At 44.4% G+C, this 16565-nt stretch overlaps 1 protein-coding gene across 1 annotated transcript in view; it reads left to right on the plus strand.

Annotated features, from left to right (window-relative positions):
• The first annotated feature begins 209 nt into the window (after nucleotides 1-209).
• LOC140734152 (tripeptidyl-peptidase 2-like) overlaps nucleotides 210-16565 on the plus strand; it is a 209655-nt gene continuing 193299 nt past the window's right edge. Inside the window, exons 1-2 of the mRNA XM_073057757.1 lie at nucleotides 210-385; nucleotides 10481-10609. Coding sequence (XP_072913858.1) covers nucleotides 230-385; nucleotides 10481-10609 — 285 coding nt within the window. The 5' untranslated portion in view covers nucleotides 210-229. The remainder of the gene's footprint in view (nucleotides 386-10480; nucleotides 10610-16565) is intronic.

The raw sequence follows: 16565 nt of genomic DNA on the forward strand, positions 1-16565 counted from the left end.
GTTCCCACCCCTCCCCTATTGCCCCACGCCCTCCCCTTCTCCCCGCTCCCACCTCTCCATTACGATCCCTCCCCTTCTCCTCATTCTCTCACCTCCTCACTCCCTCCCCCTACTACTGCATTCCCTTCCCATCCCTCCCCTCCCGATTTCCCCCTTCTCGCGCCCTCCCCGAGGCCCCGCCCCAGTTGCCATGGCGCTGCCCCGCGGAAGTGACGTCTGGCAGGGCGCGATGGCGGCGAGCTGCAGTTTTCCGTTTCAGGGGCTGTTGCCCAAGAGGGAGACCGGCGCGCTAGCCTTCCTTAGCCGGCGGCCCGAGAGCGACGGCCGCGGGGTACTGATCGCCGTGCTTGACTCCGGGGTGGACCCGGCGGCGCCGGGGCTGCAGGTATCAAAGCTGCGGGAATGGCCTTTTGCCCCATCGGCACTACCATCTTCCACAATCCTTTCCCCTTCCACCCACTCGCTCACCATTCCACCCCGCCCATGCCTCCCCTCTCCCCTACCCCACCCCTCGCACTCTCCACCTCCTGCTTCCTCTGCTCTCGCACCCTCTTCTCCCTCTGCTGTGGAAGCTTCACAGGGTGTAGAGGAGATTCAACAGGATGCTGCTGGATCAGAGATCGTGTCTGGTGAGGGCAGGTTGAGTGAGCAGAGCTTTCTCTTTGGAGTGAAGAAGGGTGAGAGGTGACTTGATAGAAGTGTACAAGATGATAAGAGGTATAGATAGAGTGAATAACCAGCGACTTCTTCCCAGGGTAGCAATGGCTCATATGAGGCAGCATCATTGTAAGGTGTTTGGATGAAAGTAAAGGGGGATGTCACAGGTAAGTTTTTTATAAGAATTTCTTAAATGTCCCTAATGTATCTGCCTCTACCACCACCCCTGGTAGAGCATTCCACTCATTAACCACTCTCTGTGTAGACACTTGCAGGATAGGAAAATGGAGGGATGGGCTGCATTGATCTTAGTGTAGGTTCAGCACAGCACTGTGGGCTGAAGGGCCTGTACTGTGCTATAATATTAATTGAACTGGAATAACTTGTCCATTGTAGGCTTGTCACTAGAACAGCAAGCTATTTACAGTTTACCTGCGCTGCACACTATATGCATTTTATTAACTTTATGGTAATATTTTGTTTTCTGGGCTGTGTGTGATGTAGGTTTTGTGGGTGCACCATTGTGTGGAGGAACGTTCTTTCATTTGGTTGTATACACATACAGTGAGATGAAAACAAATGAACTTGTCAGGCCCTTTGGGCTGAATAGTCATTTCCAGTGGGCAGATAGGTTTGCCAACGCAGAATGACAAGAACATTAATAAGGAATTAAACCACACTTTTGTTGTATTCATATAAAACATGTAGACCTGATTGCTGACATTAACTTACAAAGAAGGCAATATGAGCCTCACTGTGTCAAGAGGGTAAGAGTAGACCATCTGTGTTTATGATCACACTAAGAATGCTTATCTTGACCTAGAATAGTGGGTCGCTGAAAATCGATTTGGTCCATTTATTTCCCTTGCCTGAATTCAAGACTCTGACAAGCCATGAAAGCATGCAATCACTAGAAAATGCACGGCTAACTGGCAAAGCCCCAGGACTTGCAGGTGATTTGTCTGCAGTGATTTACTGTAAGACTCATAAACAGCCGAGTTTGACACAGCTATAATTTTTGAGGCTTGTAAGTGACAAAGAATGCTAACTCCTGTGCCTGCAGATGGCAGTACCCAAATTAAAATGCTTATTGTTTTGACCTCAAAAAGGTGGCATCAATCATTAAGGACCCCATCACCCAACATGCCCTCTTATTACTACCATCAAGGAGGTGGTACAGGAGCCTGAAGATGCACACTCAACAATTCAGGAGCTGCTTCTTCTTTTCTGCCATCGGATTTCTAAATGGACAATCGACCTAGAATTGAATTGAAAATACACATGGACTAAGATGTTAACTGTCCTGTGCTATCATCAGTGGGATCATCAGTTGATCTGCCACCTGTCTTCAGGAGTTTCGGCCCGCTTATGATCAAGACTCCCTTGAGGTGGTGGGCCAGTAGTGCTAAAGCACCATCTCCCACTGATGAGCTTAACAACTTAACAACTCCCCTATCAGAGTTATTGGTTGCTTCCATCCAACAGATAGTCCACTCTTCAGGTATCTATGCAGCTACTGAAGAGTTTACAAAAGATGGATACGCTGTCCGACTATCTGCCCCTTTGGATGTACTTAGTCCACACCCATGATGATCCTGCCTCTGCTGCCTTAGCTACAGCCCTGCTGGTTGACTTGATCTCTCTTCTAGTAAAGCCAAGGTCATGCAGCCACTTCTGGAAAATGAACGCAATAAAGCCACGGCAATCTACTTCGAATGGATAGCATGAGACCTTCCACCCTCTGTCTCTGCACTCTGATCTTAATTCTGCATACTTGGTTAACTTGCGCTCATGGGCTTCATCGATGTTGTCTTCCCAGGGGACTGTGAGTTCACCAATAACCACTTCTCTACTGGTGTCACAATGTACACTACCTCATGATTTTTTTCTTTTTTTCTCTCTTTCTGTACTCTTTTGCTCTTTTCACTACTTAAATTAATTAGTATATATTTTACTGTAATTTTTGTATCTTTTCATTGTGTACTGTTGCTGCAATGGATCCCAAAAGTTTCTTCAGGAACATAAAGTAAAAGAGAGGTGAGAGTGGATATTGGACTACTGGAAAACAATGCTGAAGAGGTAGTAATGGAGGACAAGGAAATGGTGGGTGAACTGAATAAGTATTTTGCATCACTCTCCACTGTGGAAGACACTAGCAGTTTGCTGGAAGTTTCAGGTGTTAGGGGTCATGAAGTGTCTGAAGTTACCATTACCAGGAAGAAGTTTCTTGGGGAAACTGAAAGGTCTGAAGGTAGGTAAGTCACCTGGACCAGATGATGTACACCCCAGGGTTCTGAAAGAGGTGGCTGAAGAGGTTTTGGAGGCATTAGTAATGATCTTTCAAGAATCACTAAATTCTGGAATGGTTTCAGAAGACTGGAAAATAGCAAATGTCACTCCACTCTTCAAGAAGGGAGAAAATGATAGACCAGTTAGTCTGACCTCAGTGGTTGGGAAGATGTTGGAGTCAATTGTTAATTATGTGGTTTTGTGGTACTTGAAGGCACATGATAAAATAGCTGTAGCATGGTTTCCTCAAGGGAAAGCATATGTGACAAATCTGTTGGTCTTTGAAGAAGACTTTACTGGTGAGGCCTCACTAGGAGTATTGTGAGCAGTTTTGGGCCCCTTATCTTCGAAAGAATATTCTAAAACTGGAGAGGGTTCAAAGGAGGTTCACCAAAATGATTCCAGGATTGAATGGCTTGTCATATGAAGAGTGTTTGATGGCTTTGTGCCTGTATTCACTGGCATTCAGAAGAATGAGGGGTGACCTAATTGAAAGCGATCGAATGGTGAAAGGCCTTGATAGAGTGGATGTGGAGAGGATGCTTCCTGTGGAGAGAGTCTAAGACCGGAGGACACAGCCTCAGAATAGAGGTGTGCCCTTTAGAATGAAGATGAGGAACTTCTTAAGCCAGGGAGTGGTGAATCTATGGAATTTGTTGCCACAGGCAGCTGTGGTAGCCAAAGCTTTATATTTAAGGCAGGGTAGATGGATTCTTGATTGGTCAGGGCATGAAGAGATACCAGAGAAAGCAGGAGATTGGGACTGAAAGGAAAAATGGAGCAGTCATGATGAAATGGTAGAGCGATAGGCCAAATGGCGTAATTCTATTCCTGAATCTTATGGTTTTATTACAGGTGTTGTGCTCATTGGAGAAAAGTTTCACTGCCTTTTTTGGATGTTAAGTTTGGCGCTTTCAAAATTAATGGCCTGCAAAACCTGCTACAACTGTTGTCTGTCCAGTTCTCTCTAATTTAACATGGAATTGCCTTTTTGTGGGATCTATGGGAACTACAGATTGACGGGTTTACTAAACACCATCAGGATAGATCTTTAGAGTCTTTCAGAAGTAGAGGTGGAGGAAGGAGTATGCCTCATGATCAACTCTTCTTGGTGTGCAGATATATCGGTGCTGTCCCAATTCTGCTCACCAGACCTAGAATATTTAGCAGTTAAGCGCTGTCCTTTTTACTTACCATGGGACTTCTCTGGGGTCATTTTGGTAGTAGTATACATTCCACCTCAGGCCATTGTCAATCAGACTTTAGATGATCTGAACAATGGGATCAACATGCACGGAACAGTGCACCCTAACACCTTCACTGTTTTGGGGGATTTTAACCAGGCCAGTTTGAAAAAATTCACTAAGCAACTACCATCAACAAATCACTTGCAATACCAGAGGAAACAACACACTGGACCATTGCTACACCACTGTCAAGAATGCCTACTGTGCTATTCCACGCCCTCACTTCGGGAAGTCTGATCACCTGGCTGTCTTTTTACTCCCTGAGTATAGGCAGAGACTGAAGACTGCAGCACCAGTAGTGAGGACCAAGAAGGTTTGGACAAGTGAAACACAGGAGCGCCTACAGTATTGCTTTGAATCAGTGGACTGGACTGTATTCAGGAATTCATCTTTGAACCTGGATGAGTATGCTGCAGTTGTTACCGACTTCATTAAAATGTGTGGATGATGTGCCTACAAAGACTTACTGCACATTCCTAAACCAAAAGTTGTGGATGAACCAGGAGGTACGTCATCTGCTGAAGGCTAGATCTGTGGCATTCAACTCTGGCGACCCAGGTCTGTCCCAGAAAACCAGGTTTGAGTTGCAGAGGGTTATTTCAAGGGTGAAGAGACAATTTTTTACGAGGTTGGAGGCAACATCGGATGCACAACAACTCTGGCAGGGCCTGCAAGACATTACTTTCTACAAAGCGAAACCCAATAGTATGATTGGCAGCAATGCTTCACTACTAGATGAACTCAATGCTTTCTATGTCCACATTGAAAGGGAGAATACAGCTACTGCTCTGAAGATCCCTGCTGCGCCTGATGGTCCTGTGACCTATGTCTCAGAGGCCGATGTTAGACTGTCTTTAAAGAGAGTGAGCCCTCGCAAGGTGGAAGGTCCTGATGTAGAGTACCTGGTAAGGCTCTGAAAACCTTTGCCAACCAACTGGTGGGAGTGTGCAAGGACATTTTCAACCTCTCACTGCTACAGGTGGAAGTTTTCACTTGCTTCAAAAAGGCAACAATTATACCAGTGCCTAAGAAGAATAATGTCAGCTGCCTTAATGACTATCACCCGGTAGCACTCACATCTACAGTGATGAAATGCTTTGGGAGGTTGGTCATAACTAGACTGAACTCCTGCCTCAGCAAGGACCTGGACCCATTGCAATTTGCTTATCGCCACAATAGGTCAATGGCAGATGCAATCTCAATGGCTCTCCACAAGGCTTCAGATCACTTGGACAACACAAGCACCCATGTCAGGATGCTGTTTATCGACTATAGCTCAGCATTTAATACCATCATTCCCACAATCCTGATTGAGAAGTTGCAGAACGTGGGCCTCTGTAACTCCTTCTGCAATTGGAGCGTTGACTTCCTAACCGGAAGACCGCAATCTGTGCGGATTGGTGATAACATCTCCTATTGCTGATGATCAACACTGTTGCACATCAGGGATGTGTGCTTTGCCCACTGTTCCACTTTCTATGACTGTGTGGCTAGGCATAGCTCAAATACCATCTATAAATTTGCTGACGATACAAGCATTGTTGGTAGAATCTCAGGTGGTGACGAGAGGGCGTACAGGAGCGAGATATGCTAACTATTGGAGTGGTGCCGCAGCAACCTGGCACTTAATGTCAGTAACACAAAAGAACTGATTGTGGACTTCCAGAAGGATAAGATGAAGGAACACATACCAGTCCTTATAGTGGGATCAGGAGTGGAGAGGGTGAGCAGCTTCAATTTCCTGGGTGTCAAGATGTCTGAGGATCTAATCTGGTCCCAAAATATCGATGTAGTTATAAAGAAGGCAAGATGGCGGCTATACTTTATTAGGAGCTTGAAGAGATTTGCCACATCAACAAATACACTCAAAAACTTCTACAGTTGTACCATGGTAAACATTCTGACAGGCTGCATCACTGTCTGGTATGGGGGGGGGGGGGGGAGGTGGCTACTGCACAGGACTGAAAGAAGCTGCAGAGGGTTGTAAATTTAGTCAGTGCCATCAATACCCACAACATCTTCAAAGCAGTGTCTCAGAAAGGCAGCGTCCATTAAGGATGTCCAGTACCCAGGGCATGCCCTTTTCTTACTGGTACCATTAGGTAGGAGGTACAGAAGCCTGAAGGCACACACTCAATGATTCAGGAATAGTTTCTTCCCCTCTGCCATTTTCCCATTTTTAATTGGGGAAGGGCAAATTATGAGGCTATAAGGCTAGAACTTGCAGGTGTGAATTGGGATGATGTTTTTGCAGGGAAATGTACTATGGACATGTGATCAATGTTTAAGGATATCTTGCAGGATGTTAGGGATAAATTTGTCCCGGTGAGGAAGATAAAGAATGGTAGGGTGAAGGAACCATGGGTGACAAGTGAAGTGGAAAATCTAGTCAGGTGGAAGAAGGCAGCATACATGAGGTTTAGGAAGCAAGGATCAGATGGGTCTACTGAGGAATATAAGGTAGCAAGAAAGGAGCTTAAGAAGGGGCTGAGAAGAGCAAGAAGGGGGCATGAGAAGGCCTTGGTGAGTAGGGTAAAGGAAAACCCCAAGGCATTCTTCAGTTATGTGAAGAACAAAAGGATGACAGGAATGAAGGTAGGACCGATTAGAGATAAAAGTGGGAAGATGCGCCTGGAGGCTGTGGAAGTGAGCGAGGTCCTCAATGAATACTTCTGTTCGGTATTCACCAATGAGAGGGGACTTGATGACGGTGAGGACAATATGAGTGAGGTTGATGTTCTGGAGCATGTAATATTAAGGGAGAGGAGGTGTTGGAGTTGTTAATACATTAGGACAGATAAGTCCCCGGAGCCTGACGGAATATTCCCCAGGCTGCTCCACGAGGTGAGGGAAGAGATTGCTGAGCCTCTGGCTAGGATCTTTATGTCCTGATTGTCCACGGGAATAGTACCGGAGGATTGGAGGGAGGTGAAGGTTGTCCCCTTGTTCAAAAAAAGTAGTAGGGATAGTCCAGGTAATTATAGACCAGTGAGCCTTACGTCTGTGGTGGGAAAGCTGTTGGAAAAGATTCTTAGAGACAGGATCTATGGGGATTTAGAGAATCATGGTCTGATCAGGGACATTCAGCGTGGCTTTGTGAAGGGCAGATCGTGCCTAACAAGCCTGATAGAATTCTTTGAGGAGGTGACCAGGCATATAGATGAGGGTAGTGCAGTGGATGTGATCTACATGGATTTTAGTAAGGTATTTGACAAGGTTCCGCACGGTGGGCTTATTCAGAAAGTCAGAAGGCATGGGATCCAGGGAAGTTTGGCAAGGTGGATTCAGAATTGGCTTGCCTGCAGAAGGCAGAGGGTCGTGGTGGAGGGAGTACATTCAGATTAGAGGGTTGTGACTAGTGGTGTCGCAGAAGGATCTGTTCTGGGACCTCTACTTTTCGTGATTTTTATTAACAACCTGGATGTGGGGGTAGAAGGGTGGGTTGGCATATTTGCAGACGACACAAAGGTTGGTGGTGTTATGAATAGTGTAGAGGATTGTCGAAGATTGCAGAGAGACATTGATAGGATGCAGAAGTGGGCTGAGAAGTGGCAGATGGAGTTCAATCCGGAGAAGTGTGAAGTGATACACTTTGGAAGGACAAACTCCAAGTCAGAGTACAAAGTAAATGGCAGGATACTTGGTAGTGTGGAGGAGCAGAGGGATCTGGGGGTACATGTCCGCAGATCCCTGAAATTTGCCTCACAGGTAGATAGGGTAGTTAAGAAAGCTTATGGGGTGTTAGCTTTCATAAGTCGAGGGATAGAGTTTAAGAGACGCAATGTAATGATGCAGTTCTATAAAACTCTAGTTAGGCCACACTTGGAGTACTGTGTCCAGTTCTGGTCGCCTCAGTATAGGACGGATGTGGAAGCATTGGAAAGGGTACAGAGGAGATTTACCAGGATGTTGTCTGGTTTAGAGAGTATGGATTATGATTAGAGATTAAGGGAGCTAGGGCTTTACTCTTTGGAGAGAAGGAGGATGAGAGGAGACATGATAGAGGTGTACAAGATATTAAGAGGAATAGACAGAGTGGACAGCCAGCGCCTCTTCCACAGGGCACCACTGCTTAGTACAAGATGACATGGCTTTAAGGTAAGGGGAGGAAAGTTCAAGGGGGATATTAGAGGAAGGTTTTTCACTCAGAGAATGGTTGGTGCGTGGAATGCACTGCCTGAGTCAGTGGAGGAGGCAGATAGACTAGTGAAGTTTAAGAGACTACTAGACAGGTATATGGAGGAATTTAAGGTGGGGGGGTTATATGGGAGACAGGATTTGAGGGTCGGCACAACATTGTGGGCCGAATGACCTGTAATGTGCTGTATTATTCTATGTTCTATGTTCTATCCAATTCCTAAATGGACATTGAACCCTTGGACACTACCTTACTTTTTTTGTTAAATATATTGTATTTCTGGGTTTTTTTTGCACGATTTTTGATCTATTCAATATATGTATACTGTTTAGAGTATACTGAATAAAATTTACTCTATTTATTTATTATTATTATTTTACAATTTTTTTGCTATTATATTATATAACCATATAACAATTACAGCACGGAAACAGGCCATCTCAACCCTTTCTAGTCCGTGCCGAACGCTTACTCTCACAATGATTTGCATTGAACTGCTGTTGCTTCGTTAACAAATTTCACGTCACATGCCAGTGATAATAAACCTGATTCTGATTCTAATGTTTTGCTGGAAATTTCATCTGATAACGATCAAGTCAAGTTCAAGTTTATTGTCATCTGACTGTACATACGGTATATACAACCAAATGAAAAATGTTCTGGATATGGTGCACCAACAAAACATCTTTCATACACAGCACATAAAACAAAATATTGCCGCAAATAGTAATAAAATATAATTCAAAGTGCAGTAGTGTGCAGCACAAGTGAACAGTAAACAGCTCATTGTCCCAGTGACAAGAGCTCAGTGGTGACAGGGTACTCATTAGTCTCACAGCCTGAGGGAAGAAGCTGTTACCCAGTCTGGCAGGCCTAGGCCTGATGCTCCTGTACCTCCTTCCTGATGGAGTGGATTAAAGAGATCGTGGGATGGGTGGTAGGGATCCTTATTACTTCCTCAAAGAAAATCAGTCAAGTTATAACATAAAACCTTATTAGAAACTAGCTTGTAAAAACTTGTTTTATCCCTCTCTCCTCTTTGGAATAATAGAGAAAATTATAGAAATGTGTGCCCAGAAAATTAGCAGTTTTGACCAACCTTATCCAAGCCAACCATGATGCCTAGTAATGTAATTGCATTTGTTCACAATAAGCATGTGTCCTTAATGCCTTTCCTATCCAAGAATATGTCAAAATGCCTGTTAACTGTTGTAAGCCATTGGTGAACAATGTCATTAAACAGTTCAGTCACTTGGCATTCAGGTTGAGGGAGTAATTATACATTGGCTTGGCAGAAGAAACAGAGCGATGATAGGTGTGGTTAGCAGAGTGCTGCTGTGATTGGTGCTTAGTCCGTTTGTTTGTCATCTATGTTAAAGGTCTTGATATTGTGGTAAACTGGATCAGTAAATTTGAGGATAGCACCAAGTCTGGGGGTGTAGAGTACAGTGAAGAAGGTTATCAAAGCTTATAGCATGATCTGGACTTGATTGCCTAGAGTGTTGGAGATTAAGCGGAGATTTAATGGAGGCATACAAAATTATAAGGGTTAGATAGGGTAAATGCAAGCATGTTTTTTCCACTGAGGTAAGGTGGAACTACAACAAGAGGTCATGGGTTAAAGATGAAAGGTGAAATGCTTAAGAGGAACATGAGGGGGAACAACTTCACCTAGATGTTGGTGAGAGTGTAGAATGAGCTGCCAGTGGAAGTGGTGGATGTGGGTTCTGAGCAGTTTGGGTGAGTACATGGATGGGAGGGCCATGGTCCGAGTGCAGGTTGATGGGACTATGCAGATTGATATGCTCAACAGTGAGGAGAGTTTACCTGTGATGAACTGGGCTGTATCCAGTATTTGTAGGATTTTCAGTTCAAGGGTATTGGTGTTTCTATACCAGGCTGTGATGCAGCCAGTCAGTATACTCTCCACTACACATTAATAGAAGTTTGTCAAAGTTTGAAGTATCATGCTGAATCTTCACAAACTCCTAAGGAAGTAGATGTGCTGTTGTGCTTTCTTATCATGGTATTCATTTTTCTGTATGGTTGCTTGTGAAACAGTTCACATCTGTATTTCAGATCTTGGGAGGACTGAATGTGAATAAATTGTTTGATTTGCTGACTACATTTTTTTAAATATATTGTTCAGGTGACAACGGATGGAAAACCAAAGATTATTGACTTCATTGATGCTTCTGGAAGTGGTGATGTGAATACTTCCACTGTTTTAGAAACTAAGGATGGTGAATTGGTTGGTCTTTCAGGAAGAACACTCAAGGTATCTATAATAAAATATCAATGTTCACTTCTGTAATGTGTAGCTTTTGCACAGGCATTGCTCCAGTACTGCCACGTTTAAACTGTGAGAAAATCTTTGACAATGCTGCAACTACATCAGTTTCCATTGCATGCAGAACACAACTTAGAATTAGTTCAGCTCAAGTTCTTGTTTGCTCAGAACGAATCTCCTCCTACCCTTTATCTCTCACTCTATCCAGGAAGATGGGGCTCGTCAACCATGGTTGTCAGCTCATCTAGGAGTAGGAAAACTCTGATCTCAAATCCCCGTTGCCTTGTAGCGATACCCACTCATGGGGAAGGCTTTGGGAATGACCCCCCCAAGGAAATATAAAGAGCTTTAGTCCCTAAGGCAGTCCTACATTGAGTTCAACACTGACTCATAGCCCCTGCGATGTCATTGGTGCCAAACTATATCTGTCTCTGCTGTTCCTTTGGATTTCTCAGTTCTCTGGAGAGACAGAGCTTGCCGCACTGGCAAAAGCTTCCTCTCTATACTGTACTGTCCTGGCTTGTGTACCACATGGACAGGTAGAATGCAACATCCATATTCGAACTCGACCAATGGAGGGCCTCTAGTCATTGGAAGTTCTGTTTTTTCTTTGGTGTGCTCATTCATTTTCCATTTTAGTGCATCGGTGGCATTATACACTCAGTGGCCACTGAGGGAATATTTTGTGATCTTCTGCTGTGTGGCCCATTCACTTCAGGGTTCAATATCATGTGCGTTCAGAGATGCTCTGCTGTACACTACTGCTGTAATGCATGGTTATTTGATTATAGTTGCCTTTCTGTCAGTTTGAACCAGTCTGGCAATTCTCATTTCACCTCTCATTAACAAGGCATTTTCGCCCACAGAACTGCCATGCACTAGATGTTTTTTTTTGTTTTGCACCATTCTCTGTAAACTCTAGAAACTTTGAGAAGTTTCTGAGATATTCAAGCCACCCTGTCTGGCCTCAACCATCATTCTATTGTTCAAAGTCACTTGGATCACATTTCTTCCCCATTCTGATGTTCGGTCTGAACAACAACCGAACCTTTTGATGATATCTACATGCTTTTATGTACTGAGTTACTGCCACATGATTGGCTGATTAAATATTTAATTAACGATCAGGTGTACAAAATAAAGTAGCCTCTGAGTGTTGTTATATAAATATCTGATATGTTTTATTACACATGTAATACTCATTATATTATGGCATAATTAGTGTTATAGAAGAAAAAAATTAACCATAACATTACACACTTAGTTTACAAATTGTGACTTCTTGACAGATATATCTCTTCCACCTTTGTTAAATCATAGCCAATGTTTAGTACTTAGAATATGTGATGATTGTGAAGTTTAATCAAGGGACAGCCATGCAAGCATGTGGACGTCAGCAAATTAGACCAGCACAAAGAGTTTAAAAGGAGACAGCTTTATAGAGTGGGCAACGGAGTAGAGGAAGTCAGGGTAGGAGGGCTTTGGCTCAACGGGGCTTTGGTGATAACGGGTTGTGGTGAGGTAGGTTAGCTGTGAAGAATAGAAACAGGAAGTATGTCTGTGAGGCCGGTATTCTGTACTGGGTGTCAGATGTGGGAAGTCTGGAAGACTCCCAGCCTCCCGGAAGACCATATCTGCACCAGGTGTGTTGACCTGCAGTTCCTTAGGGACTGGGTTAGGGAACTGGAGATGTAGCTCAATGACCTGCATTTGGTCAGGGAGAGTGAGCAAGTGATAGAGTGGAGCTGTAAGTAAGTAGTCATACCGGGGCTTTGAGAATCAGGTAAGTGGGTAACAGGAGAGGGAAGGGCAAGAGTCAGATGCTAGAGAGTACCCCTGTGGCTTTCCCCCTTAACAATAAGTACTCCTGTTTGAGTACTGTTGGGGGGGGGGGGAATGGCCTATCTGGGGGAAGCAACAGAGTCTGGCCCTGTGGATCAGAAGGGTAGGGAAAGGAAGAAGGCAGCGGTGATAGGGGACTCTATAGTTAGGGGGTCAGACAGGTGATTCTGTGGACACAGGGAAGAAACATGGATGGTAGTTTGCCTCCCAGGTGCCAGTGTCTGGGATGTTTCTGAACACGTCTAGGATATCCTGAAGTGGGAAGGTGAACAGGCAGAGGTCGTGGTACATATTGGTACCAATGACATAGGCAGGAAAAGGGAGGAGGTCCTGAAAACAGACTACAGTGAGTTAGGAAGGAAGTTGAGAAGCTAGACCTCAAAGGTAGTAATCTCAGGATTACCGCCTGAGCCACGTGACAGTGAGTACAGGAATAAAATGAGGTGGCGGATAAATGTGTGGCTGAGGGATTGGAGCAGGGAGCAGGGGGCAGGGATTCATATTTCTGGATCACTGGGACCTCTTTTGGGGCAGGTGTGGCCTGTGCAAAAAGGACAGGTTGCACTTGAATCCTGGGGGACCAATATACTGGCAGGAAAGTTTGCTAAGGCTATTGGAGAGAGTTTAAACTAGAATCACTAGGGAATGGGAACCGAACTGAAGAGACGGAGGAAGGCTCACAAATAGAGAAAGCTTTGTAGGCAGTGTGCGAGGGAGGATAGGCAGGTGATAGAAAAGGGATGCGCTCAGACTGATTGTTTGAGATTGGTCTATTCTAATGCAAGAAGCATCATAAACAAAGTGGATGATCTTAGAGTGTGGGTCGGTACTTGGAGCTATGATGTTGTGGCCATTACAGAGACTTGGATGGCTCAGGGGCAGGAATGGTTAGAGTGCCAGGCTTTAGATGTTTCAGAAAGGACAGGGAGGGAGGCAAAAGAGGTGGGGGCATGGCACTACTGATCAGAGATAGTGTCACGGCTGCAGAAAAGAAAGTCATGGAGGGATTGTCTACTGACTTTCTGTGGGTGGAAGTTAGAAACAGGAAGGGGTCAATAACTCTACTGGGTGTCTTTTTTATATATAGACCACCCAATAGTAACAGGGACATTGAGGAGTAGATAGGGAGACAGATTCTGGAAAGATGTAATAATAACAGGGTTGTTGTGGTGGGAGATTTTAATTTCCCAAATATTGATTGGCATCTCAAGTCAAGTCAAGTCACGTCACTTTTTATTGTCATTTTGACCATAGCTGCTGATACAGTACACAGTAAAAACGAGACAACATTTTTCAGGACCATGGTGTTACATGAAACAGTGCAAAAACTCGACTGAAATACGTTAAAAAAAAAACAACACAGGAAAAAAAAACTACACTAGACTACAGACCTACCCAGGACTGCATAAAGTGCACAAAACAGTGTAGGCATTACAATAAATAATAAGACAATAGGGCAGTAAGTTGTGTCAGTCCAGGCTCTGGGTATTGAGGAGTCTGATAGCTTGGGGGAAGAAACTGTTACATAGTCTGGTCGTGAGAGCCCAAATGCTACAGTGCCTTTATCTCCCTCGAGCGAGGGGTTTAGATGGGGTGGAGTTTGTTAGGTGTGTTCAGGAAGGTTTCTTGACACAATATGTGGATAAGCCTACAAGAGGAGTGGCTGTACTTCAACTGGTATTGGGAAATGAACCTGGTCAGGTGTCAGATCTCTCAGTGGGAGAGCATAGTGATCACAATTCTATATCCTTTACATAGCATTGGAGAGGGATAGGAGCAGACAAGTTGGGAAAGCGTTTAATTGGAGTAAGGGGAAATATGGTGTACAAATGCTGTAGAAAATCTAGTCAAGAAAAAAAGTTTACAAAAGGTTCAAAAAACTAGGTAATGTTAGAGATCTAGAAGATTATAAGGCTAGCAGGAAGGAGGTTAAGAATGAAATTAGGAGAGCTAGAAGGGGCCATGAGAAGGCCTTGGCAGGCAGGATTAAGAAAAACCCCAAGGCATTCTACAAGTATTTGTAGAGCAAGAGGATAAGACGTAAGAGAATAGGACCAATCAAGTGTGACAGTGGAAAAGTGTGTATGGAACCGGAGGAGGTAGCAAAGATACTTAATGAGTACTTTGCTTCAGTATTCACTATGGAAAAGGATCTTGGCGATTGTAGGGATGACTTACAGCGGATTGAAAAGCTTGAGCATAAAGGCATTAAGAAAGAGGATGTGCTGGAGCATTTGGAAAGCGTCAAGTTGGATTAGTCTCCAGGACTGAATGAGATGTACCCCCAGGTTACCATGGTAGGTGAGGGAGGAGATTGCTGAGCCTCTGGCAATGACCTTTGCATTATCAATGAGGACAGGAGAGGTTTCAGAGGATTGGAAGGTTGTAGATGTTGTTTCCTTATTTGAGAAAGAGAGTAGAGATAACCCAGGAAATTATAGACCAATGAGTCTTACTTCAGTGGTTGGTAAGTTGATGGAGAAGATCCTGAGAAGCAGGATTTATGAACATTTAAAGAGACATAATATGATTTGGAATAGTCAGCATGCCTTTGTCAAAGGCAGGTCGTGTCTTACGAGCCTGATTGAATTTTTTGAGGATGTGACTAAACACATTGAGGGTAGAGCAGTACATGTAGTGTATATGGATTTCAGCAAGGCATTAGATAGCTACCCCATTGAAGATGTATTGAGAAAGTAAGGAGGCATGGTATCCAAGGGGACATTGCTTTGTGGATCCAGATTTGGCTTGCTCACAGAAGGCAAAGAGTGGTTGTAGACGGGACATATACTGCATGGAGGTTGGTGACCAGTGGTGTGCCTCAGGGATCTGTTCTGGGACCCCTACTCTTTGTGATTTTTATAAATGACCTGGATGAGGAAGTGGAGGGATGGGTTAGTAAATTTGCTGATGACACAAAGGTTGGGGGTGTTGTGCATAGTGTGGAGGTTACAACGGGACATTGATAGGATGCAAAACTGGGCTGAGAAGTGGCAGATGGAGTTCAACCCGGATAAGTGTGAGGTGGTTCATTTTGGTAGGTCAAATATGATGGCAGAATATAGTATTAATCGTAAGACTCTTGGCAGTGTGGAGGATCAGAGGGATCTTTGGGTCCGAGTCCATTGGACGCTCAAAGCTGCTGCGCAAGTTGACTCTGTGGTTAAGAAGGCATACGGTGTATTAGCCTTCATCAACCGTGAAATTGAGCTTAGGAGCCGAGAGGTAATGTTGCAGCTATATAGGGCCCTGGTCATCCCCACTTGGAGTACTGTGCTCAGTTCTGGTCACCTCACTCCAGGAAGGATGTGGAAACTATAGAAAGGTGCAGAGGAGATTTACAAGGATGTTGCCTGGCAAGTGAACTTGGTCCGTTTTCCTTGGAGCGGTGGAGCATGAGAGGTGACCTGATAGAGGTGTATGAGATGATGAGAGGCATTGATTGTGTGGATAATAGACAATAGGTGCAGAAGTAGACCATTCAGCCCTTTGAGCCTGCACCGCCATTTTGAGATCATGGCTGCTCATCTACTATCAATACTCAGTTCCTGCCTTGTCCCCATATCCCTTGATTCCCCTATCCATAAGATACCTATCTAGCTCCTTCTTGAAAGCATCCAGAGAATTGGCCTCCACTGCCTTCCGAGGCAGTGCATTCCAGACCCCCACAACTCTCTGGGAGAAGAAGTTTTTCCTTAACTCTATCCTAAATGACCTATCCCTTATTCTCAAACCATGCCCTCTGGTACTGGACTCTCCCAGCATCTGGAACATATTTCCTGCCTCTATCTTGTTCAATCCCTTAATAATCTTATATGTTGCAATCAGATCCCCTCTCAATCTTCTTAATTCCAGCGTGTACAAGCCCAGTCTCTCTAACCTGTCTGCGTAAGACAGTCCGGACATCCCAGGAATTAACCTTGTGAATCTACGCTGCACTTCCTCTACAGCCAGGATGTCCTTCCTTAACCCTGGAGACCAAAACTGTACACAATACTCCAGGTGTGGTTTCACCAGGGCCCTGTACAAATGCAAGAGGATTTCCTTGCTCTTGTACTCAATTCCCTTTGTAATAAAGGCCAACATTCCATTAGCCTTCTTC

This window comes from Hemitrygon akajei, chromosome 10 (genome assembly GCF_048418815.1).
Source record: "Hemitrygon akajei chromosome 10, sHemAka1.3, whole genome shotgun sequence".
In the NCBI taxonomy this organism is placed as follows: domain Eukaryota; kingdom Metazoa; phylum Chordata; class Chondrichthyes; order Myliobatiformes; family Dasyatidae; genus Hemitrygon; species Hemitrygon akajei.